Genomic DNA, 24,379 nt, shown 5'->3' with positions numbered 1-24,379 from the left:
TATCCATATCTGTTTTTTTCCCTTTACTTCATTTTTCATCTTTCATCTCTCCATTCCTTCTATTGCCAGGTTTTTATTTTTATTTTGGGGCAACAACTTACTCTGTTTTCTCTTTTCCTTCTTTATTTATCATTTTCCTCATCTTCTATTCTTCCCATCAGTAGCTTTTCATTATTATCTTTCATCCTTCATCCCTCTCCACCTCCTCTAATCGCTTCTCCAGGCTGTTGCTAGCGTCTGTTCTTATGGGTTTTGTCACAACTTCACTAACCTTAAACTAGTCTATTTTCTGTCTATTTTCTATTTTCGTGATTCTTCTTCTTCTTCTTTACTCCTTTGTCTTCTTATTGTCTTTGCGTTTTCCTGGTTTTCTACACTTCTATGTCCGTGATTTTCTTCTTCTTCTTTACTCCTTTGTCTTCTTATTGCTTTGCGTTTTCCTGGTTTTCTACACTTCTATGTCCGTGATTTTCTTCTTCTTCTTCTTTACTCCTTTCTCTTCTTATTGTCTTTGCGTTTTCCTGGTTTTCTACACTTCTATGTCCGTGATTTTCTTCTTCTTCTTCTTTACTCCTTTGTCTTCTTATTGTCTTTGCGTTTTCCTGGTTTTCTACACTTCTATGTCCGTGATTTTCTTCTTCTTTATTCCTTTGTCTTACTGTTTTTGCGTTTCCCTGGTTTTCTACACTTCTATGTCCGTGATTTTCTTCTTCTTCTTTATTCCTTTGTCTTCATACTGTCTTTGCGTTTTCCTGGTTTTCTACACTTCTATGTCCGTGATTTTCTTCTTCTTCTTCTTTATTCCTTTGTCTTCTTACTGTTTTTGCGTTTCCTGGGCGGTCTAGGCGGGTTCCTGGGCGCGGGCGACACCTTGCTCGCGCCCAACGAAATGTTCCACCTGGACGACAAGTTTGCCTTCGTGGGGGAGCGCATAAGCCGGGACATCATAGGCGACCTGTGGACCTCGACGCGCAATGATATCCCGGACATCAGCACGGGCGGCATGCAGAACTACGAGAAGGCGGTGCTTGAGTACTACTTCTTGAAGGTGGGTGGGGCCAAATACGCCAGTTTGTTTAAACCTCGCATTAGTCACATTCACGAGACTTTAATGCCTCTAAATATCACTAGGTAGCACTTTCGAGTAGCGGGCTTTTTTTTTTTATTGTTGTTTCCTCTTTTTTGTGCCCTTGTGCTGTCTCCTTTGCTGTAAAAAAAAAAAAAGTCCATTAAACCTCACCTCTTTATATTTTCCTCCCAAATTCACTAACTTTACACATACGCCAGATAGTTTAAACGTCGTATTAGTCACATTCACGAGACTTTAATGGCCCTAAACATCACTCGGTAGCACTAAAAGTCCCTTAAACCTCACCTTCTCTCTATATATATTCCCCCAAATTCACTAACTTTACCCATACGCCAGATAGTTTAAACGTCGTATTAGTCACATTCACGAGACTTTAATGGCCCTAAACATCACTCGGTAGCACTAAAAGTCCCTTAAACCTCACCTTCTCTATATATATTCCCCCCAAATTCACTAACTTTACCCATACGCCAGATAGTTTAAACGTCGTATTAGTCACATTCACGAGACTTTAACCTGATAGCTGCGGGGATCATGCTTCTTAAAGGTCCCTCTAAGTGAGAAAAATGAGAAAAAATCATCACTCACGCAAACCATTTCATAATATATATCAACGCATTTGTGATCAGTTTATGCATCATATATTTTGAGGGGTTTATATCATGGCAAAAATGTGGCCCGTCGCTGGTACACGGTAAAGCCACAAATTTGACCGTCGCTGCTACCGGGTTAATGCCTCTAAATATCACTCGGTACCGCTAAAAGTCCCTTAAACCTCACCTTCTCCTTATATATTCCTCCCTAATTCACTAACTTTACCCATACGCCAGATAGTTTAAACCCCGCATTAGTCATATTCACGACACTTTAATGCCTCTAAATATCACTCAGCAGCAGCAAATGTCCCTTAAACCCCGCCTTCTTCTCTTTTCTTCTCAGTATCGCAGAATTTAACACTGACCTCACCTTCTATCTATGATTCTATGTTTATGATTTTTCTTCTTCTTCTTCTTCTTTACTTTTTATTGTCTGTTTTTCCCGGTTTTCTACAGTTTTATGTTTGTATTTTTTTTTCATCTCTATCCTTTTTTACTGTCGTTTCTTTGTTTTTTTTCTGATTTTCTGCACTTCTACGACCGTGATTGTCTTCTTGTTAACTTCCTTACTTTTTTATTGTTTTTGCTTTTCATGGTTTTCTGCACTTCTACGTTCGTGATTGTCTTCTTGTTAACTTCCTTACTTTTTTATTGTTTTTGCTTTTCATGGTTTTCTGCACTTCTACGTTCGTGATTGTCTTCTTGTTTACTTCCTTACTTTTTTATTGTTTTTGCTTTTCATGGTTTTCTGCACTTCTACGTTCGTGATTGTCTTCTTGTTTACTTCCTTACTTTTTTATTCTTTTTACTTTTCATGGTTTTCTTTCCTTTTAGTTCGTGATTTTTCTTCTTTACTCCTTTGTCTTCTTATTGTCTTTGCGTTTCCCGGATTTTCTTCACTTCTGTGTTCGTGATTTTTCTTCCTCTTCTTTATTCCTTTGTCTTCTTACTGTTTTTGCGTTTCTCGGATTTTCTTCACTTCTATGTTCGTGATTTTCTTCTTCTTCTTCTTTACTCCTTTGTCTTCTTATTGTCTTTGCGTTTCCCGGATTTTCTTCACTTCTATGTTCGTGATTTTTCTTCCTCTTCTTTATTCCTTTGTCTTCTTATTGTCTTTGCGTTTCCCGGATTTTCTTCACTTCTATGTTCGTGATTTTCTTCTTCTTCTTTACTCCTTTGTCTTCTTATTGTCTTTGCGCTTCCCGGATTTTCTTCACTTCTATGTCCGTGATTTTTCTTCTTCTTGACTTATTTCCCTTTTCATTGTCTCTTCCTCTCTTTTTCCCTTCCTTCTACATTTCTATAGTCATGATTTTTCTTCTACTTTTATTATTTTAGCTCCGGGAATCATGCAACTCCGAAGAATCCTGGTTAAGGGAGTCTAATGATGCCTAATGTGCAGTGACGGATGACTTAATTACTTTTTTGTGTGTCTAGGTGTGTTAATAATAGTTAAGGTATGTGACTTTTGCGGTTTGAAAGGAATAATAGTAACAGAAATAGATCCCATTTTCCTACAGTAGTGGAAAAAATTAATATCGATAGAAGACGAGGTATTTTTTTAATTTTATTTATTTATTTATTTATTTATTTATTTATTTATTCATTCATTCATTCATGCATTCATTCATTCATTTTTTTTGTGTGTGTATGTGTTTGTGTGTTCACGTGACCTTATCCTCCCCCAGGACCCGGAGAGGTTGCCATCGGGGGAGTTCACCTTTACTGACCTTCCCTTCCGCGGTGACCTCTTCATCTACAACAAGTCCAACCCGAAGGAGGTGAGCACAGCTGTTTATTATTGTCCATTCTTCCCCCTTCTTCCCTTTCTCTCTTTTCTTCCTTCTTGCTTCCCATCTCTTCTTTCAGTTTTCCTTGCCTCACATGATCTTAGGTTCACAGGAGCTGCCTTGTACAGCCCTACCGGCCTCTTGTAGACTCCTACGTTCTTATGTTCTTATGTTCTTCATCTCTCCTTCCCTCCCTCTCCCTCCCTTCCCCTCCTTCTCTCCCTCTCTCCCTCCTTTCCTTCCCCCTCCCTCTCCTTCTCCTCCTTTTCCCTCTCCCTCTCCCTCACCCTCTCCTCCTTCTCCCTCCTCCTCTTCTTCTCCCTCTTCCTCTCATTCTCCCTCTTCCTTTTCCTCTCCTTCTCCCTCCCCCATCCCTCTCCTTCTCTCCCTCCCTCCCCCGTAACCTCCCTCCCCCTCCCCACCAGGTCGTTGGCACCGTCACCACCAACTTCTTCGACTTCCGCGAGGTGAACCTCTTCTCGCCGGAGGAGTTCTCGGTGGAGGAGTGTTTCGAGCGCTACGACGATGACTGGTCCTACATGGACATATTCTTTCCGGCGAAAAAGAGTGAGGCGTTATATATCTTTTTTGGTCTCCAGTAGTTGTGGTAGGAGTAATAGCAGGAGTAATTGTGGTCGTAGTAGTTGTTTGATCGTATCGTTATTTGTAGGAGGAGGAGTGTAATGTGTGGGTGGAGACGGCGGGTGAGTGAAGGAACTCGTCCCCCGTTAGTTAGTTAGTCAGTTAGTCAGTTAGTAGTAGTAGTAGTAGTAATAGTAGTAGTAGTAAAATAGAAGAGTGCCATTTTTTCCTGTACCTGTTTTCTCTACATGCTGCCAAAATGTTTCCCCCTAATACATTCGGACGATTAGACGCCCCACGACCAAGCAGAAAATCAAGACCTTTCTTTTCTTCCTAGTTGGGTGGGGTCACTACACAAGACCCTCACCTCAATAAGAGATGCCCCACGAGGAAGCATGGCACTGGTTCTTCACTTCTTTCCTTCATTGTTGGGGTCACTACACCGTCCTCACCTCAATACAAGATGACCCACGACTAAGCATGATTTGGGTCTTTTCTTCTTTCTTTCCTTGCCACTACACACCGCCCTCAGCCTCGCCCTCTTGCAGATAACCAGCTGACGGCGGCGGCGGAGGAGCAGACCCGCTTCAAGCACGAGGTGATGCTTAAGATGATAAAGATCGGCAGACTCTCGCCCGTCAGGATAGCCTCCATAGACGTGAGTAGAATGATGACGACGACGATGATGATGATGATGATGAAGATGAGGGGTGGGGAACATGAGGAGGAGGACTATAGGAAAAGAAGGAGGAGGTGTAAAGGAGAAAAGTAATATCAATATGGAGGCGGAGGATTGGGAAAGGATAAAGAAGAAAAGAAGTATAGGAAAATATAACAGAAGGAGGGAAGCATAGGAAAATATGGGAGAATGAAGAGGATAGGAAGAGGAGGACTATAGGATAAGAATATAAGGAGAAGGAGTAAAGGAGAAAAATAACAATAACATGGAGGCGGAGGAGGATTGGGAAAGATAAAGAAGTAAAGAAGTATAGGAAAATATAACAGAAGGAGGGAAGCATAGGAAAAGATGGAAGAATGAAGAGGCTAGGAAGAGGAGGACTATAGACCAAAAATATAAGGAGGAAGAGGATAGAAAGGGAGGGAGGGAGGAAGAGTGAAGGAAGGAGAGGGAGAGAAAGAGGATATGTAAGTGACTGAGGAAAAGAAGAAAATGGAGGTTTAGGAGGAAGAAAAAGAGAGACAATGTAGCTATTTTTCATTACTTTCAAATATTTGTTAACTTATTTCCCCTCTTCCTCCTCCTCCTCCTCCTCCTCCTCCTCATCTTTCTGCTTCTCCTCTTCCTCTAACAAATATACTCCTCCACATACCTATTCTCCTATCCCTACATCCTTCATCCTTCATTCCTCACCACCTTTCTCCCCAACCCCCCTCCCCTCCTACTACTCCTCCTCCTCTTCCTCCTTTTCTTTCTGCTCCTCCCCTTCCTCTAACAAATATACTCCTCCATCTACTTATTATCCTATCCCCACATCCTTCATTCCTCCTCACCATCTTTCTCTCCAACCCCCCTCCCCTCCTCCACCCCCCCCTTACCCCTCCTCTTCCACCTTTCTCCTCGTCTCCCCCCATCAGGTCAGTACCGGCACGAGCGGGGTCATTCCCAACACAACCAACGCCGATATGGTCATCGCCACTGTCAAGCTGCTAGAGAGAGCCCCCTACATCTACTCCTATAGGTGGGCCGAAGCTGCTAATGCACACTCTCTCTCTCTCTCTCTCTCTCTCTCTCTCTCTCTCTCTCTCTCTCTCTATCTGCTTTTGTGTGTGTTTGTTTGCTCTATCTCTCTCTATCTCTCTCTCTCTCTCTCTCTCTCTCTCTCTCTCTCTCTCTCTCTCTCTCTCTCTCTCTCTCTCTCTCTCTCTCTCTCTCTCTCTCTCTCTCAACACATCTCTCCCTCCACCCCTTGCAAGCCTTCACATCACCTCCCCTCCACCTAACCCCCCACACCCCCACATTCAGCATTACCACCCTTCTCATTCCACATCACCCCCATACCCCCCTCCACTCCCTCCAACCCAATCTCCCAGCCACTAGCCACCTCCCCTTCCCCCCCTTCCAGGCAACCCCCCGACGAGATAGACCCCGTGCCCGGCGTGAACCAGAAGGTGTTCAACAACCTGATGAGAATCGAAGACTGCGCCACCATCTGCTCCTCGACACACCCCTCAACTGCAAGTACGTGGGGAAGAAGGAGGAGGAGGAGAAGGAGGAGGAGATGGAGGAGGAGGAGGAGGAGGGAGAGAGAGGTTCTGGAGGTTAGTGAATGAGATAAGGTAAGGTAAGGTAAGGTAAGGTAAGGTAAGGTAAGGTAAGGTATAAGGTAAGGTTTATGGGGAAGAGAAGGGAAAGGAGGGGGAAGAAGAGGAGAGAGAGAGAGAGAGAGAGAGAGAGAGAGAGAGAGAGAGAGAGAGAGAGAGAGAGAGAGAGAGACTTTCCATCGTCTCCTTCATTCCTTTCATTCCTCCTTCCTCCATATTTCATTCCTTCATTCCCTTTCCTCCAATTTCCTTTCCTTCGCCTCCTTCATTTCTTTCCTTCTACTTAATCCTCCTTCCTTCTTTTCCTTCATTCCCTTCCCTCATTTCTCTGTCCTTCGTTCCTCAAGTTGGAACAAAAAATAAGAGGTTCGATTACGAAATGCGCGGCGTTAAACTCAAAAGCGTCAGTGCGTCAAGGACCTGGGTGTTAAAATCGCGTCAAACCTCAAATTCTCACAGCAAATCACTGACGCAGCAAATAAAGCGAACAGAATGCTGGGATTCATTACGAGAAACTTCTCATTCAAGAATAAAGATGTAATACTTCCAATGTACAATAGTTTAGTCAGACCTTATTTAGAATATGCAGTACAGTTATAGTCTCCCAACCACGAGAAAGACATTGCAAAATTAGAAGGATCGCAACATAGGACAACAAAGATGATCTCCTTGCGCAACAAACCTTACGACGAGAGGCTCTCAACCCTTAATATGTTCTCCCTTGAGAAACGTCGCCTCCGAGGAAAACTGATCGAATGCTTTAAAATACTCAATGGTTTTGCGAATGAGGACAAAGCCAAATTGTTTTTGATCGATGACACTTTGTGAGCGAGAAATAATGGCATAAAACTTAAGTGTAAACAAATAAATTCAGACTGCACAAATTTTTTCTTCACCAACGTTGTAGAGCAAGAATGGAATAAACTTCCGCCTTCAGTGGTCCAGTGCGACACGACGGAATCATTTAAAAACAAGCTCGACCGACACTCACTTCAACTTGATATTCATTAAAGTAGAAATGAAAAGTCTTGGTGGCAGCAAACATTATATTCAATAGGATTTCACTCAGGTTAAGGACAGACCACCTAGTTTGGACCATAGGGTCTGTGTGGCCTGAATGTCTATGTAAAGCTATTCAAATTCCTTTTTTGCATATTCCTTCTCTCTCCTTCGTCAGAGGCTGTTCCCTCCCTCCTTCACGACCTCTCCTCCCCTCTTCATTTCCTTAGCTCCCTCATTCGCTCGCTCGTTCGCATTTTACTTTCCCTCCTTCTCTCCCTCTTCTCCCTTCCTCCCTCCTCTCCTCCCTTCTCCCTCTTAAGACGTTTCCTTCCTTTCTTCCTTATTTTCTTCTTTATATTATTCTCCATCTCTTATATACGTTCAGACATTTTTCTTCTCCCTCCTTTCCTCTTTTCTTTCCTTCCCTTCTTCCCTTTTGATCTTTTCTTCCTTCCCTCTTTTCCTTCCTCCTTTCCTTCATTCCCAGCATGTCTTTCCCTCCCTTCTCTTTTCCCTTGCTAGCCCTTTCCTCCTTCCCTCACTCTCTTCCCTCATTCCCTTCCCTCCTTCCTTCCTTCTTCCACACTTTCTCCTCCTAATCTAACCCTTCTCCTTCCTTCACGCTCTTCATTTTTCTTCCATCTCCTCCTGCCCTCTTCTCTCTTCTTCCCTTCCGCTTTCCCTCCCCTCTTCCTTCCCTTCTTCTTCTCCTTCCCTCTTCTCTTTCCTTCCCTCCCTCTCACCCTCCTTTCACACCCTTCTTCCCTTTCAAACCCTTCCCTCTCCCATCTTCTCCCTTCTCTCTCCTTTCCCTATGCCCTTCTTCTCTTCCTCTTCCTCAATCCCTTCCCTCTTCTTCCTTCCCTCTCCTCACGTTTCCCTCTTCTTCCTTCCTCTCCTCTTCCTCACTCCCTTTATCTCCCTCTTTCCTTCCTCCTTCCCTCTCTCACTCTCCTTTTCTTCCCTCCTTCTCCTAATTCCCTCTCTCCTCATCTACTCTTCCTCATATTCCTTCCCTCATGCCCTACCTCTTCCTCTTCCCTTCCTATCTTCCTTCTCTCTCCCTTTCCTCTTTCTCTCCTCCCTTCTTCTTCCCTCCTACATCTCTCCTCCTCCCCTTACGCCCTTCATCTTCTTCTACCCCTCTCCTTCTTTCCTTGGTCACACTCTTGCCCTCTTCTTCCCCCTTTCTACTTCACCCTCTTCATCTTCATTCCCTTTCTCTCCTTCCCTCCTTCTTCTCCTTTCCTCTTCATTCCCTCACGCCCTTCTTCCCTCTTTCACACCTTTCCCTCATCTTCTCCACTACTCCTTCCCTTCTCCTCCCCTCTTCATCTTCATTCCCTTTCTCTCCTCCTTCACTCCTTCTTCTCCTTTCCTCTTCATTCCCTCACGCCCTTTTCCCCTCGTTCACACTTTTCCCTCATCTTCTTCACTACTCTTTCCCTTCTCCTCCCCTCTTCATCCTTCCCTCACACTACTCCCCCCTCTTCATCCCTCCCTTCCCTACAGCATCTCCCTTTCTCCCCCTTCTTCAGGTCGTTCCACCACTGCGACGACAGCTGTTACTTCAGTCAGCTGGAGGGCCCGGACGGCGAACCAGTAGAGGGCCTGGACGGACATTGCGAACACTGGGTATTTGATCTTCAGAACCAGACCGTGGAGGACTACCCCAGCGAGATGGTCTACAAGGAGGTGTTCGAGGCGATCAAGCACGGGGATTTCATCTTTGACGTGCCCTACAAGGTGAGTGTGAGGACGTATGAGGGAAGATAAGATAAGATAGGTGAGGAGTATAAGGGAAGATAAGAAAAGATAGGTGAGTAAGGTGAGCGTGAGGGCGTATGAGGGAAGGATGGAGGGGAAAGCGAGGAAAAGTGAAAGGGGAATTATTGGTACAGGAGGAAGAGAATACGAGGGGAGAGGGCAGGAAGACAGGAGGGAGAAAGAGATGAAAGGAAGAGTGAGTGTGAGAAGAACAAGACGGGAGAAGGGAGATAGAGTTGAGGAGGAGAACAAGAGAGAAGGGAGATAAAGAGAGTGTGAGGGGGAGAGGAGGGAGAATATGCACCCAACTTTACCCTTACATCTCTGACTCCCCCAGAACAACACGGTCCAGGTTGGCTACGAGGCGAATATGATGCTGCATTACCGAACGCCTGACCCCTTGGACCCGATCAGGATGCAGTTCATGCTGGAGAACAGGCTGATGACTGTAGCGGACCCGGACGACACGATTGCGGTAGGTGTGGGGGGAGGGGGAAGGGAAAAGAAGGGAAGGGGGAGATGGGGGGGGGGGGTTGTGTTTGAGGAATAGGGAGGTTGTGTGGGAAGTGGTGGGTGGGGTTGTGTGGGGGGAGGAGGGGGAGGGGGGTGTTTGTGGGTGGGGGAGAGGGGGTGGAGGGAATGTGTGTGTGTGTGTGTGTGTGTGTGTGTGTGTGTGTGTGTGTGTGTGTGTGTGTGTGTGTGTGTGTGTGTTCCTCATCCTAGTCTTCCTCTAAATGCTGATGTGTTGCTCTTTCTGCTGTTTTGTGCTGCCCACGCGTTCCCTTCCTAATGCTGTTCCGTGCTGTGTCGTTCCTCGTGTCTAGGTGGCGGACCTGACGGAGTGCATGGTGCTGTGCGTGGGCTGGCTTCGGTACCGCTGCGAGACTATCATTCACCAGCGCGACGAGGGGCTGTGTCTGCTGCTGTCCCGCCACTACCACGAGCTAAACCAAACGGAGCTGGTGCCGCACACACACTCCTACATCCACGGCCGTGAGTGTGCGGGGGGGCAGGGGAGGGAGAGGAAAGGGAAGCAAGAAGGGAAGTAGAAAGGGGCAGGAGAGGGGAGGAACGGGGAGAGGTTATGATAAGGAGGTAGGAAGAAAAGGGGGGGGGGAGGAGGAAAGGGAAACAAGAAGGGAAGTAGAAAGGGGTAGGAGAGGGGAGGAAGGGGGAGAGGTTATGATAAGGAGGCAGGGAGGAAAGGGGGGGAAGGAGGAAAGGGAAGCAAGAAGGGAAATGGGAAGGGGTAGGAGAGGGGAGAGGTTAGGATAAGGATGTAGGAAGGAAAGGGGAGATGGGGAGAAGGAAGGAGGTAGGGAGGGAGGGATGAAGAGAGAGGGAAGGAGAGAGAGTTGAGGAGTAGGAGGAAAGGGAGAGGTTGGAGACGGGAGAAGAGAAGGAAGGAGAAAGGGAGGGAGAGAAGACTTATTAGGGAGGTAGGGAAAGAGAGATGAGAAGGGAGGGAAAGGACAGCAAGGGAGGTAGGGAGAGAGGTGGGCAAGAAGGATTGAAGGGAGAGAGGAAGAAGGGAGAAGGGAAATGAAGAAGAGAGAAAGGAAGGGAGAGAGGATGAAGGAAGGAAGGGGAAGGAAGGAAAGGAGGGGGAAAGAGAGAAAGGAGAAGAAAGGGATAGGAAGGGAAGAAGGAAGGAAGAGAGGGATGTAGGCAAGAAGGATGGGGGAAAGAAGGAAAGGGGGGAGGAAAGAAGAAAGAGGGAGAGGAAAGAAAGATAAAAAGCAATAAATGATAAAAGAAAGAGGGACAAATAGATATAAACAGATAGATAGATAGATAGATAGATAGATAGGTAGATAGATAGATAAAAGATAAACATAAAGAGATAAGGAAGAAAAACAAGATAGAGAGATTAAAGAAGATATCAAGCAACACACACACACACACACACACACACACACACACACACACACACACACACACTCTCTCTCTCTCTCTCTCTCTCTCTCTCTCTCTCTCTCTCTCTCTCTCTCTCTCTCTCTCTCTCTCTCTCTCTCTCTCTCTCTCTGACTACAACCCCATCCTCGGCGGCGTGGCCCTCAACTCCACGGGGCCGACCTACTCCCCTGTGGAACACCTGGAGACGTGCGCCAGGTAAGGTGGGGAGGTAGAGAGGTAAAGGAAGGGGTGGGGAGGAGAGGAGAGAAATAAAGAGGTAGAGGAAGAGAGAGGTGGGGAGGGGCTGGGAAGATTCATTCAGTATCCATGGTATAGAGGAAGGAGGGAGGGAGGGAGGAAAAAACATGGAGGAAGGGAGGCAAAAGAGTGGGATCAAGGGAGAGAGAGAATGGAAGGGAGGAAAGAAAGAGAGGAGGGGAGGTAGAGGAAGAGAGAGGTAGGGAGGAGCTGGAAAGACTCATTCAGTATCCATGGTATAGAGGAAGGAGGGAGGGAGGGAGGAAAAAACATGGAGGAAGGGAGGCAAAAGAGTGGGATCAAGGGAGAGAGAGAATGGAAGGGAGGATAGAAAGAGAGGAGGGCAGCTCTGTACTCCCCTACCCTCTCCCTGCCTGATACTCTCCCTCACCTTCTCCTTCTGCTACTTTGCCATTCCCTCTCTCTGTCTGCTCCCCTTTCCTCCACACTCTCCCTCATTCCCATCCTCCCTCCCCCCCAGACACTGTTCCGTAGAGACCAGCATCACGTGCCAGAGCTTCGAGTACTGCCCGTCCAACCAGATTTGTCACCTGCACGCCGAGCACTTCCTGGACGTAGTGGATGACGGCGACTACACCACCGGGACGGCCTGCATACACTTCTCCCGTGAGTCCGGTTCAGTTGAAGGTTGGAGGATAGCCTTTGCAACGGCCTCCACTTCGCTTCCTCCTGGCTATTCTGGGGTGGTTGTAGTGCGCTGTTTTTAGTACTTTTTACCCACATATCCAGAACTCATACAGAACCCGTTTCACTTTCTCTTTGGCAATGTGGTGAGTGTGTTATGTAAGAGGGAAGAGAGGGTCGTAGGGAGGGAAGGAAGGAGGAAAGGGAGGAAGAAGGGAATAAGTTAAAAGGAGGGAGAGAAGGAGAGAAAGGGAGGAGAGGAGAGAGGAAATGGAGCGGAAAGAGGGAGGGTGAAAGGTTGGAAGGAGGTCAAAGGGAGCGAGAGAGAGAAAGGGAGAGAAGTAGGGAGGAAATAGATAGATAAGATAGATAGATATATGGATAGATAAAAAGATACAGAGGGAGGGGAATGAAGAAGCAAAGAAGAGAAATAAATAAAAGCAAGAGAAAAAAAGAAAACAGAAAATAAAGGAGAAAGACGATGAAGGGAAGAGAGAGAGAGAGAGAGAGAGAGAGAGAGAGAGAGAGAGAGAGAGAGAGAGAGAGAGAGAGAGAGAGAGAGAGAGAGAGAGAGAGAGAGAGAGAAGAGAGAGAGAGAGAGAGAGAGAGAGAGAGAGAGAGAGAGAGGGAAGGAAGGGTTGACAGAGTGATGGAGGGAGGGAAAGATTGAGGGAGATGAGACATGATTAAGGGCGGGAGGAAGGAGGAGACAAGGGCAAAGGGAGGGAGGGAGGGGAGGAAGGGAAGAAGAAAGGAAGAAGGTCAAGGGGAGGCAGCAAAGGAAGGACATGGGACTAGATTTAGGGCAGAGGAAGGATAAAATAAGGGCAGAAGGAAGGAGGAGGAGAGGAGAAACACTTGAGACACTTACTAATGACCTTAATAATTTCATGCAGATATTTTCTTTTATTAATATTAGTGTTGAATTTGGTTTGTCTGACCAGTGAGCACAAATTTGTTTCATGAGGATAGAGGGACCTGACCGCGCTCCCCGACCACAAGAAACGGCTCATTTTTCTCTCTTTTTTTTCCTTTTTTTGGGGGGGTAATACTGTTTGGTTGTGTTGGTTTCTTTCTCTGGTGATTTGGAACAGTATGAATTTAATATATTTACACACAAAAAAAAAAAATCGCAAACGCACAAAATTCATAAATACACATGCAAATACACTTACTTAATTAACTACAGCCATTTCTAAAAGTCAAAGAGGGGGTCAGTCGGGTTCCAATGAGTGTTTCTTCAAGTTCATGGTACAGAAGACTCACACTACCACCTGGGTCATAAAACTACCCCTGGAAATGCCCACAACTCCTACGAAAGCCTTGTCAAATATGTGTTCTTAGGCGGCGATGTCTTGTAATACGACCCGTGCTGACGTGCCCCTCCCAGTGTTCTCATCGTCCCTTCCCTCCCCGGCAGGCAAGACGGACAGCGACTTCACCAAGTACGAGGACCAAGGCCTGACGCCCTCGCTGCACTGGGTCGTGGCGCGCTTCACCAGCTCCGAGGCCTGCGCCAAGATGTGCATAGAAGGTAGGGAGGCTTGGCTGTGGGAACTACTACTACTACTACTACTACTACTACTACTACTACCACTGATTCTTTTCTTCTTCCTTCTCCTCCTCTTTTTCTTCTTTAACTTTTTTTTATTTTTCTCCCTTTTCTTTTTCTTGTTTCTTCTCCTTTTTCTTCCACTTATTCTTTCATCTTTTTTCTTCTTCTTGTTGTTACTTATACGCCACTAGGAGGAAAGCCAAGCCATTCTAAGCGAGGTTTTGTTCTGTAATTTGCTTGTTTTGGAAGTACAGATTAAAAGGAAGAGGAGTCCGAGGAAGAGGAACACGAAATTCCATATTCTTAAACATATCGGGCTCCCATTACGACTATTTTCCAAGGCCACAGAGAAGATTTACCGGGTGTTGTAGAAAGGCTTAGTATTGTCACTTAGGTACACGCCACGAGTAGGTAATCCAAGGTGCTAGAGCGATAGGAAGGCTCGGCGACACAAGCAAGAAAATTAAGTTCCATATTCTCACACGTAACCAAAATGTGCGTCTCCTCTTTTTCTTTTCTAACTTTTTTTCTCCTTTTTCTTACTCTTTTTTCATCTCCTTTTTCTTCCACTTCTTCTTTTTTCTTTTTCTTCTTCCTCCTCCTTTTCGTATTACTTAAACGCCGTAAGCAAGAACAGCAAGCCATCCCGTGAGAGGTTGATTTGTTACGTTATTTGCTTGTTATGGAAGTACAGGGTAGGAGGAAGAGAGGGAGGATGAGGAAGAAGTGGATGACTTGTGTAAAGGAAGGCATGGATGGCAAAATTAAAATGCTATAGACAAATAAGGAGAAAAGGCGACGGAGGAAAGCAAATAATGAGAATGGAAATAGAGGCAGGGGGAAGAGAGGAGGGTTGGGAAAGATATGTATGGATTATGTAAAGGAAGACACGAAAGACAAGATTAAAATGATATAGACCAGTGGCTCTTAAACTGGGGGGGCATTAGTAAATTATAGGGGAGCGCGAACCCCGGAGGGAAGGTTCGAATCTCTGTTGCTGGAGTATTTGGAATTATTTTAACAAGAACGTGTGATAATATTGCCAAGTTTATGAAAAATGGAATAGTATCGCCTTTATCACCCAAAGTTTTCAATAGTGTAGTTAGGTTTACCATTGTTAATAAACCTGGGAGTGAATTTAATGTACAGATGCAAAGGAGCAGCGAATAGCGGGCTTTTTTTATTATTATTGTTTCCTTTTTTGTGCCCTTGAGCTGTCTCCTTTGTTGTAAAAAAATAGGGGGGGGGGGGGGGCGAGGAGGGAAGGACCTGTTTGTACGAGGGGAGTGGAAATGAAAAGTATAAGGCCAGAGAAGTGTAAGTAAGGTAAGGGGGAGGATAAAGACAGGGAGAGGGGAGACGAAGGAAATACAGAAGCTCTCGTACATACCAAGTGTTTGCAGAGTCAGGCTGGTATAACAAGACACTTCCCATTCTCACATCAGCTATTTCTAAAGGTCAAAGAGGGGGTCAGTCGGGTTCTAATGAGTGGTTCTTCAGGTTCATGGTACAGAGGAAAGGTCAAACTACCACCAGGGTTCTAAAACTACTGGAAATGCCCACAACTCCTATGAAAGCCTTGTCAAATATCGTCACCCTCATAAAATAATCGCCTAAGTCATTTTTCAGCGATTTCCAGGTTTTTGTCTACATCAATTTTTTTAACACGTGACGCCCGTTTTTGTATAGTTGCCTTCGTCATTCAGGGTTTGAGTGTTCTAGAATTGGCCTTTCCATTTCTGCCTAAATATTAAGCCAAATGAGATGATGACACTTCTTTTCCTATTTCCTGTAAAGTAGAAAATATTGACTTTGGCGGTTTGCTTACGAAGGTGACGACATGTGTTCTTGGGCGACGAAATGTTTTATAATACGACCCCAAGAACCTCTGATATAGACACATGATGAAAAGAAAGGAGGACGATATAGGAAGACAATAATCAGGACACCTCTTCTCACGTAACAGACTGCTCTTTCGGCCACCTCTTCGGATCATTATCAGGAGCAGCGAGTAGCGGGCTTTTTTTTTAATTGTTTCCTTTTTTTGTGTGCCCCTGTGCTGTCTCCTATGCTGTAAAAAAAAAACCAGTCATACACAAACATACACAAACACACACACACACCTCTACACATACTCTCCTTCCCTCAGACGCGAACGAGGTATGCCAGAGCTACGACTTCTGCGCTAAATGCAACAACAACAACGTGGGTGTGTGCGGCGAGGAGAACGTGAACGGGACTGGCCTCTGTTTCCTCGCCACGCACCACCTCGGCGAGTCCGGCCTGTCCCTCACCACCGCCAAAGGATGCGACCACTACGACCGTGAGTATGAAGTGTTAGTTAAGGGTTATATAGATTCACACATACATAGACACGAGTTAGAGAGAGATAGAGAGGTAGATAGACAGATATAGATAGATAAATAGACATACAGATAGATAGATAGATAGATAGGGCCAATTTTACAGTCCAGTGCTGCAAATTTGTGAGCCCCCAACCAACACACACAAAAAAACTACGAAAATTCATTGTAGCTCTAGTGTTTGGCGTTGATATAAAAATGGAGGAGGGAATTTTAGGACACCACACAGGAAATCTCTTTATTAGTATCTGGTATTGAGCAGAAATTACGGATCATTGTGGTGAATATAGCTTGGTTTGGGAGCTTGCAATGACCCTGTGTTGGACTGTCGAACTGGGCATTAGACACGAGTTAGAGAGAGATAGAGAGATTGAGATAGAGAGAGAGAGAGAGAGAGAGAGAGTGAGAGAGAGAGAGAGAGAGAGAGAGAGTTGAAATTAGTCTTAAGTGTTGAAACGATCTCTTAAACTGCTTGTGGTAATGTTACTACTACTACTACTACTACTACTACTACTACTACTACTACTACCGCTACTACTACTACTACTACTACTACTACTACTACAACTACTACTACTACTACTACTACTACTACTACTACTACTACCACTGAGTCTTCTCGTCTTCTTCTTCCTTCTCCTCCTCTTTTTCTTCTTTAACTTTTTTTCCTTCTTTTTCTTATTCTTTTTTCATCTCCTTTTTCTTTCACTTCTTCTTCCTTCATTTTCCTCCTCCTCTCACTTTTCCTGTCTCCTCCTCCTCCAACAAACAACCACTACTACTATTACTACTACTACTACTACCGCTACTACTTCAGGTACCACATTCGGGGACCAGGACTACGCTAGCTGGATCGCCGGGCAGAAAGAACCCAGCAAATCCTACACGGGAGGTAAGAAGTTCCAAGTGTTCATCAATGTTCGCAAATTACCGTACTCATCGCCTTACATTTCCGTAGTTTCTCACCGATAATTACAGCAAATAAAAAACAACAACCTAACAGACATCAATAAATAACAGTTTTAACGCTAACTTAAATTATCTATCGTTATTGGTGAAGATACGAGAGTTTGAGGCCCAAAAAGGATAAATGCGATGTGGTGAATACGATAATTTGGAGACGCTGGTGTTAATGTGTTGCTTAAGGAGAGTGAGAGGGCGGGGAAAGGTGTGCAGGGAAGGGTGAGGTGATGAGGTGAGGAGGAGGGGAAGGAGGTAAAGGAAATGGAAGTAAAGAAAAGAGAGGAAGGTTGGAGGGAAGGAAAGAAGGAAGGGAAGAGAGAAAACGAGGAGGGGAAGGAAGAAAAGAAATGGAAGCAAAGAAAAGAGAGGAAGGTTGGAGAGAAGGAAAGAAGAAAGGGAAGAGAGAAAAGAGGAAGAGGGGTGAGGGGAAAAGAGGTAAAAGAAAGGAAATGTAAGAAATGGAGGTAAAAGAGAGTGGGGATGTATAAACGGAAGAATGTGAAGGAGAGAGTGAAGGGAAGGGAAGGAATGGTGTGAGAAAAAAAGACTGGGGGAGGAAAAGAAGGAAGGAATGAAAGAAAAAAAAAGAAAAGGAAGGAGGAAGGGAGAGAGGGAGGGAGGATGAAGGGAAGGAATGGTATGGGAAAGGAAGGAAGGAAGGGAAAGAAAGGAAAGGAAGGAAAGGAAGGGAGGAAAAGAAGGAAGGAAAGAAGGAAGGATAGAAGGAAAGGAAAGTAAACAAAGGAAGGAGAAGAAGAAAGGAAATAAAGGAAGGAAGGAAAGAAGAAACGAAGGAAGGAAGGAAAGGAAGGAAAGGAAGGAAGGAAATAAAGGGAGGAAAAGAAGGAAGGAAAGAAGGAAGGATAGAAGGAAAGGAAAGTAAACAAAGGAAGGAGAAGAAGAAAGGAAATAAAGGAAGGAAGGAAAGAAGAAACGAAGGAAGGAAGGAAAGGAAGGAAAGGAAGGAAGGAAATAAAGGGAGGAAAAGAAGGAAGGAAAGAAAGAAGGATAGAAGGAAAGGAAAGGAAACAAAGGAAGGAGAAGAAGAAAGGAAATAAAGGAAGGAAGGTAAGAAGAAACGAAGGAAGGAAGGAAAGGAAGGAAGGAAAAAGGGAGGCGGGTAAAGGTCAGCTAATGAAATGAGAATGAAGGTGACGGGTGTAGCATATCATCACCACCATCACCATCACCATAATCACCACCATTACCACCACTATCACCATTACCATCAATCACCACCACGCCCTTCCTTCCCACTTCTATCACCACCACGAGCAACCACCAATTTATCACCACTACGCTATCACTACCACCCATCACTACTCTTCTACCACCACCACCACCACTCCGCCACTGACCCCAACCAACACCACCATCACAACCCACCACAACCCCCAACTTCTCATTCAAGAATAAAGATGTAATACTTCCGGTCTACAATAGTTTAGTCAGACCCCACTTGGAATATGCAGTACAGTTTTGGTCTCCCCACCAAGCACAGGACATCGCTAAATTAGGTGTTCAACGTCGGGCAACAAAGATGAACTCCTTGCGCAACAAACCCTACGACGAAAGGCTCTCAACCCCTTAGCCTGATCTCTCTTGAGAAGCGTCGCCTCCGAGGAAAACTGATCGAATGCTTCAAAATACTCAGTGGTCTTATGAATGTGGACAAATTCAGACTGCACCAAACTTTTCTTCACCAACGTTGTAATGCGACAATGGAATAAGCTCCCACCTTCAGTGATCCAGTGCAGTACGACTGATTAATTAAACCCAGCTTGACCGCCACTTCCTTCAACTTACTACTCACTAAAGTAGAAATGAGAAGTCTTGGTGGCATTAAATTTAATATGATTTCACTTAGGTTTCAGGACAGACCACCTAGTCTGGACTATAGGGTCTGTGTGGTCTGAATATCTATGTAAATCTATGTAAATCCTTTTTTTTTTTTACCACCAACCCTTTCACCACCCAGGGGCCATGACGGGACTGGCGTTCGGCATGATCTTCCTGGGCATCCTGCTCGCCGTGGGCTTCCTGGTAGCCATCACCACCTTCAGGCCCGCCTCCGTGCCCAAGGACTTCGAGCTGTCCTTCACCAAGCTCAAGACGTCGGGCGAGTCGGACATATAAGGAGTAGCAGGTGGAGGAGGAGGAGGAGGAGGAGGAGATGGGTAACCAGAAGGGGGAAATAACTTAACCGATCATTCTATTTTCTTTCGAGGGAGCAACGTTTAGCGGGCTCTTTATTTTTTGTTGTTGTTTATGCGGTTGAGTTACTTAATTTGCTGCAAAAAGAATAACTTAACCTAGCCTAGCCTAGCCCCGAGGAGGACGAAGAGGGGGAAGAAGAGAAGGAAGAAGAGGAGGAGAAGGAGGAGGAGGAGGAGGGGGAACAGGAGAGGGGAAAAAATCCAACATAACCTAACCCAAATATTTAGACGCAGACGGAGGAGGAGGAGGAGGAGGGGACCTAACCTAACCTAACCAGGCAAAATCTATCATCAAATGAAGAAGAAAAGAGTAGGAGGAAGAGGGAATGAAGGAGGAGGGAAGCTAGCGAGGGAGAAGAAAACCTAACCTAACCTAACATAACCTATCCTACCCTAGCCTAGCCTAACCTAACCTAACCTAACCTAACCTAACCTAGCCTAGCCTAACCTATCCTACCCTAGCCTAGCCTAACCTAACCTATCCTACCCTAGCCTAGCCTAACCTAACCTAACCTAGCCTAGCCTAACTGAGCCTAACCTAACCTAGCCTAACCTAACCTAGCCTAATATAATCTCCAGTGAATCAGAAAGGCAGAAAGAGAAGAAGAAAAAGTAGAAGTAAAGAAAGAAAAAGAAGAAAAAAAGGAGTAGATAAAGAGAAAGAAGAGAAGGAGGAGGGGTAAGAGAAAGACAACATACCCAAACCTAACCTTAGTAGAATCAACCATCAAATACGAATAAAGTAGATAAAAGTAGATAAAGTAGGATAAAGTAGATAAAGAGAAAGGAGAGAAGGACGAGGAGGAGGAGGGAAAGAGGAAACATACCTAAATCTAACCTTAGTAGAATCAATCATCAAATACAATAGGATCAGAAGGTGCAGGATTAGGATTAGAAGAAGCGAAGGATAATGAGACGAGAGAAGAAGAGAAGAAGATGAAAGAGAAAGAGGAAGAAGAGAATAATGAAAGGAGCAGAAGTAGAAAAGGAAGAGGAGGACAACAACATAAATAAAGGAGAAGGAAAAGAAGGAAGGAGAGAATGGAAGAGAAAGTGAGGGTGAGAAAAAGGAAGAAGAGGAAGAGGAAGAAGATAATGAGAGAAGAGGGAGATAACAACATGGGTAAATTAGGAGGAAGAGGAGAAGAGAGAGACATTACGACGAAAGCAGGAGGAGAAAGAGGAAGAAGAGGAGGAAGAGGGGAGAGGAGGAAGAGGAAAAACAGAAGATAATGACGCGGAGGATGACATCAAAGGAAAGGAGGAGGAGGAGGAGGAGGAGAGGGCGAAGGAGACAAAGACAAACTAAAGATGAGAGAGAGAGAGAGAGAGAGAGAGAGAGAGAGAGAGAGAGAGAGAGAGAGAGAGAGAGAGAGAGAGAGAGAGAGAGAGAGAGAGAGAGAGAGAGAAAACGATGATAAGAAGGATGGACTCAAGTAAATTTAACCCAACAAAAAATAATGATAATAAAAAAATAATGATGATGATGATGATGATGATGCCTAATGTTATATATAATGTAAATGAACTATGTATGTATAAATAACCCTTTGAAATTAAGTCAATAAACGTGTATGATTTATTTAAACGGTGTATTAATGATCCTGTGTGTGTTTGTGTGTGTGTGTTTGTGTGTGTGTGTGTGTGTGTGTGTGTGTGTGTGTGTGTGTGTGTGTGTGTGTGTGTGTGTGTGTGTGTGTGTGTGTGTGTGTGTGTGTGTTTTAATTAAAGTGATGCTAGCGTGCCACAGTGTACATCTATCTGTCTGTGTGTCTGTCTGTCTGTCTGTGTGTGTGTGTGTGTGTGTGTGTGTGTGTGTGTGTGTGTGTGTGTGTATAAATCAATATATCTGGTAACAACAATAACAATAATGTCTTCTATAGCTGTGCGAAGCTAAATTATTCTTTCCAGGATTTCCAGGATTCCTTAAAGACAGGATGAAAAGGGAGGAAAGGGAGGTCTACAGAAAAGATAGGAAGCAAGGAAGAAAGGAAGGAAGAAAAGAGAAAAAATAAAGAAAGGAGGAGGAACAGAAAAAATGGACAATAGATAAGTTGTGGGGGTAAAGGAAGGAAAGGAGGGAGAATAATGGGAAAGGAAAGAAAAAGATGAATGGAAAAGACGGAACGAATGAGGAAAAGTGGGTGGGGGAAAATAAGGAAAGGATAACAGTAAAGGGAAAGTAAGGGGAGGTAAGGGAAAGTTAGAGGATGAAAGTAAGGGCAAGTAAGGGAAAGTAAGAGGGTGGAAGTAAGGGCAAGTTAGAGGATGAAAGTAAGGGAAAAGTAAGGGAAAGTAAGAGGATGAAAGTAAGGGGAAAGTAAGGGAAAGTAAGAGGATGAAAGTAAGGGGAAAGTAAGAGGATGAAAGTAAGGGGAAAGTAAGGGAAAGTAAGAGGATGAAAGTAAGGGGAAAGTAAGGGAAAGTAAGAGGATGAAAGTAAGGGGAAAGGAGAGAAAGGGTGAAGAAAACTGGGTGGGAGCAAGAAAGATTGGATAAAGAAGAGAAGAGGAAGAAATAAAGGAAAATGAAGGAATAGAGGAAGGAAAGCAAGTGGAAAAGAAGGAGAGGATGAAGAAACAAAGAGAAAGAAAAGTAGAACAACAAGAAATGGAAGGAGAAGAGTAAGAAGAGGAGGTAAAAAGGAAGGATAAAAAAAAAAACTTCAGAAGAAAAGAAGAAAAAGAGAAATGAATGGAAGTAAGAAGTAGAAGAAAAGAAGGAAAAAAGAAAGGAGAGAAAGAGAAGGGAGGAAAAAAACAGCAGAAGGAAAGAGAGGAGGAGGAGGAGGAGGAAGAGAGGAAAAAACAATAAAGAAAGGTGGGAGAGGAAAAGAAAAAGATGAAAGAGAGGAATAGACAATAAAGGGGAAGGAAAATTAGGGAACCGGGAAAGGAGAGAAAATAAATAAATAAAAAGACGAAAGAAGGAAATACATCAATGGCGAGAAAAAGGGAAAAAAGGGAGGAATAAGAGAAGGAAAGGAGAATAAAGACAGGAAGAAAGAAAGAAAAGATTTGAGGTGGAAGGAAAGATGGAGAGAAAAGATTGAGTAGGAATAAATTAAGAGAGAGAGAGAGAGAGAAGATAAGAAAGATTACTACTGCCACACACACACACACACACACACACACACACACACACACACACATGTAGCCACATACAACTAATGCACGCAAGCCACGCCCACCGTTCATGAAAGTGCACACACACACACACACACACACACACACACACACACACACACACACACACACACACACACACACTTAATTAAAATGCAGAGTACTAGGCGTGCGTGAACGTGACAAGAATGAGAGATAATTAGTGAAAAAAATAATGATGAAAAAATGGTGATAATTAAACGCGGAATAATGAATAGCGTGAAGAGAAGCGTGAGAAAAAGTGAAAAATAGAAAGAAAATATTGGAAAGCTTGAAAGAAATAGACGAAAAAATTTAATTACCAAAATGAGTAGAAGTAAAAAAAAAAATCGAAGGTAAAAACGAAACTGAGGAAGAGAAGAAAGAAATTGCAGACGCTGTAAAAAAAATGGAAGTGAAGAAATGGTGGAGAATGAGGAAGTTTGAAAAAAATAAGGAAATAAGGAAAATGGGGATGTCAGAAAAAGGAAATAAGAAACTGTGAGAAAAGAAAGTAAGAAAATTGTAAGAAAAAGGGGATAAGAAAATTGTAAGAAAAAGGGGGTAAGAAAATTGTAAGAAAAAGGGGGTAAGAAAATTGTAAGAAAAAGGGGATAAGAAAATTGTAAGAAAAAGGGGATAAGAAAATTGTAAGAAAAAGGGGATAAGAAAATTGTAAGAAAGGGGGTAAGAAAATTGTAAGAAAAAGGGGATAAGAAAATTGTAAGAAAAAGGGGATAAGAAAATTGTAAGAAAAAGGGGATAAGAAAATTGTAAGAAAGAGGGGATAAGAAAATTGTAAGAAAAGGGGGGTAAGAAAACTAAGAGAAAAAGAAAGGAAGAACATTATAAGAAAAAGGGAGGTAAGAAAATTGTAAGAAAAGGAAATCAGTAAGTCAAAGAAAAGTTGGACTGTTACGAAAAAGGACAAGTATGAAAGTTGTAAGACAGGCTAAGAGTTTGTTAAAGAAAAATATAATAAAAGAACGATATGAATTGATAAACTGGGATATAGAATGAAAAGGAATTATTTAAAATTTGTAAGAAAAGGAAAGAAAGAAAATTGTAAGAAAAGGGAAGTGAGAAAATTGAAGGGAAAGGAAGGTATAAAAAATGTAAAAACAGAAAAAGAGAAAAATACAGGAAAAGGAAATAAGAAAACTCAAAGAAAAGGGCGAAAAGGAGATCAATCGGGTCCCAATGAGTGTTTTATGAGGTTCACTGTACAGAAAAAGGGTCAGACTATTAGAAGGGTCATGAAACTACCCTTGGAAATGCCCAAAACTCCTACGAAAGCCTTGTCAGATGTGTGTACTTGGACGACGAAATGTTGAAGAATGTCCTACAGAGTCGTCCCAGTAGAGAGGCAAAGTATATCGCTCTGGCCTGGTACTGGATCTGTGCTGTTACATGGAGTGAAGACGTCAGGGTGTGAAGAACAATATGGAAGATGTACTGATAGATTCTAAAGATACAGAAGAAGGGTCAAACTATTAGAAGGCTCATGAAACTACCTCTGGAAATGCCCAAAACTCCTACGAAAGCCTTGTCAGATGTGTGTGCTTGCGTGCCGAAATGTTTAAGAATATGACCCTTGAACATATCGCCACCAAGGCACACATATCTGACAAGGCATTCGTAGGAGTTGTGGGCATTTCCAGGTGTAGTTCAATGACCCTGGTGGTAGTTTGGCTCTTCCTCTGGACTATAAACACACAAAATCACTCATGAAAATCAGACTGATCTCCTTTTAAGCCTGGAAATAGCTGATGTGAGATTTGGAAGCGTCTAGGACCGTACTATTAAACATCTCGCCGCCCAAACACAGATATTTGACAAGGCTTTCGTAGGAGTTGTGGGCATTTCCAGGTGTAGTTTAATGACCCTGGTGGTAATCTGACCCTTCTTCTGTGCCATGAACCTACAACTATACCCATTAGAACTTGAACGATCTCCTTTTCGACCTTTGGAAATAGCTGATGTGAGAGGCGGAAGCGTCTGAGAATACCGCCCTATATTCTTGGGGAGGCAAACTGAATACGAATGCGTACGTGCGGAGGTGATACAAGTAAGGACGTGGAGTGACCCGGGAGGCAACGAGAGACAGACTGCTGACGCTATGGAACCTGACGCTGCCCCCTACCGGAATAACGCTGTCTATTGCCCCAAACTATATAGAGCATTATCCACGGAGAGTATGAAAATTGTTAAACTATACAGAGCATTACCC

The 24,379-nt window shown here is 44.0% G+C and overlaps 1 protein-coding gene across 1 annotated transcript in view; it reads left to right on the top strand.

Annotated features, from left to right (window-relative positions):
* LOC126985621 (uncharacterized) overlaps positions 1-20,418 on the top strand; it is a 32,076-nt gene extending 11,658 nt beyond the window's left edge. The window contains exons 10-24 of the mRNA XM_050840777.1: positions 846-1,048; positions 3,375-3,467; positions 3,902-4,043; positions 4,607-4,716; positions 5,655-5,758; positions 6,143-6,262; positions 8,882-9,089; positions 9,448-9,585; positions 9,935-10,107; positions 11,133-11,222; positions 11,746-11,891; positions 13,330-13,443; positions 15,614-15,787; positions 16,645-16,719; positions 18,769-20,418. Coding sequence (XP_050696734.1) covers positions 846-1,048; positions 3,375-3,467; positions 3,902-4,043; positions 4,607-4,716; positions 5,655-5,758; positions 6,143-6,262; positions 8,882-9,089; positions 9,448-9,585; positions 9,935-10,107; positions 11,133-11,222; positions 11,746-11,891; positions 13,330-13,443; positions 15,614-15,787; positions 16,645-16,719; positions 18,769-18,926 — 2,048 coding nt within the window. The 3' untranslated portion in view covers positions 18,927-20,418. The remainder of the gene's footprint in view (positions 1-845; positions 1,049-3,374; positions 3,468-3,901; positions 4,044-4,606; positions 4,717-5,654; positions 5,759-6,142; positions 6,263-8,881; positions 9,090-9,447; positions 9,586-9,934; positions 10,108-11,132; positions 11,223-11,745; positions 11,892-13,329; positions 13,444-15,613; positions 15,788-16,644; positions 16,720-18,768) is intronic.
* The last annotated feature ends 3,961 nt before the right edge of the window (positions 20,419-24,379 follow it).

This window comes from Eriocheir sinensis, chromosome 60 (genome assembly GCF_024679095.1).
Source record: "Eriocheir sinensis breed Jianghai 21 chromosome 60, ASM2467909v1, whole genome shotgun sequence".
Classification (NCBI taxonomy): Eukaryota; Metazoa; Arthropoda; class Malacostraca; order Decapoda; family Varunidae; genus Eriocheir; species Eriocheir sinensis.
Note: the sequence above shows the minus strand (reverse complement) of the source record. Positions and strands in the feature narration are given on the sequence as shown.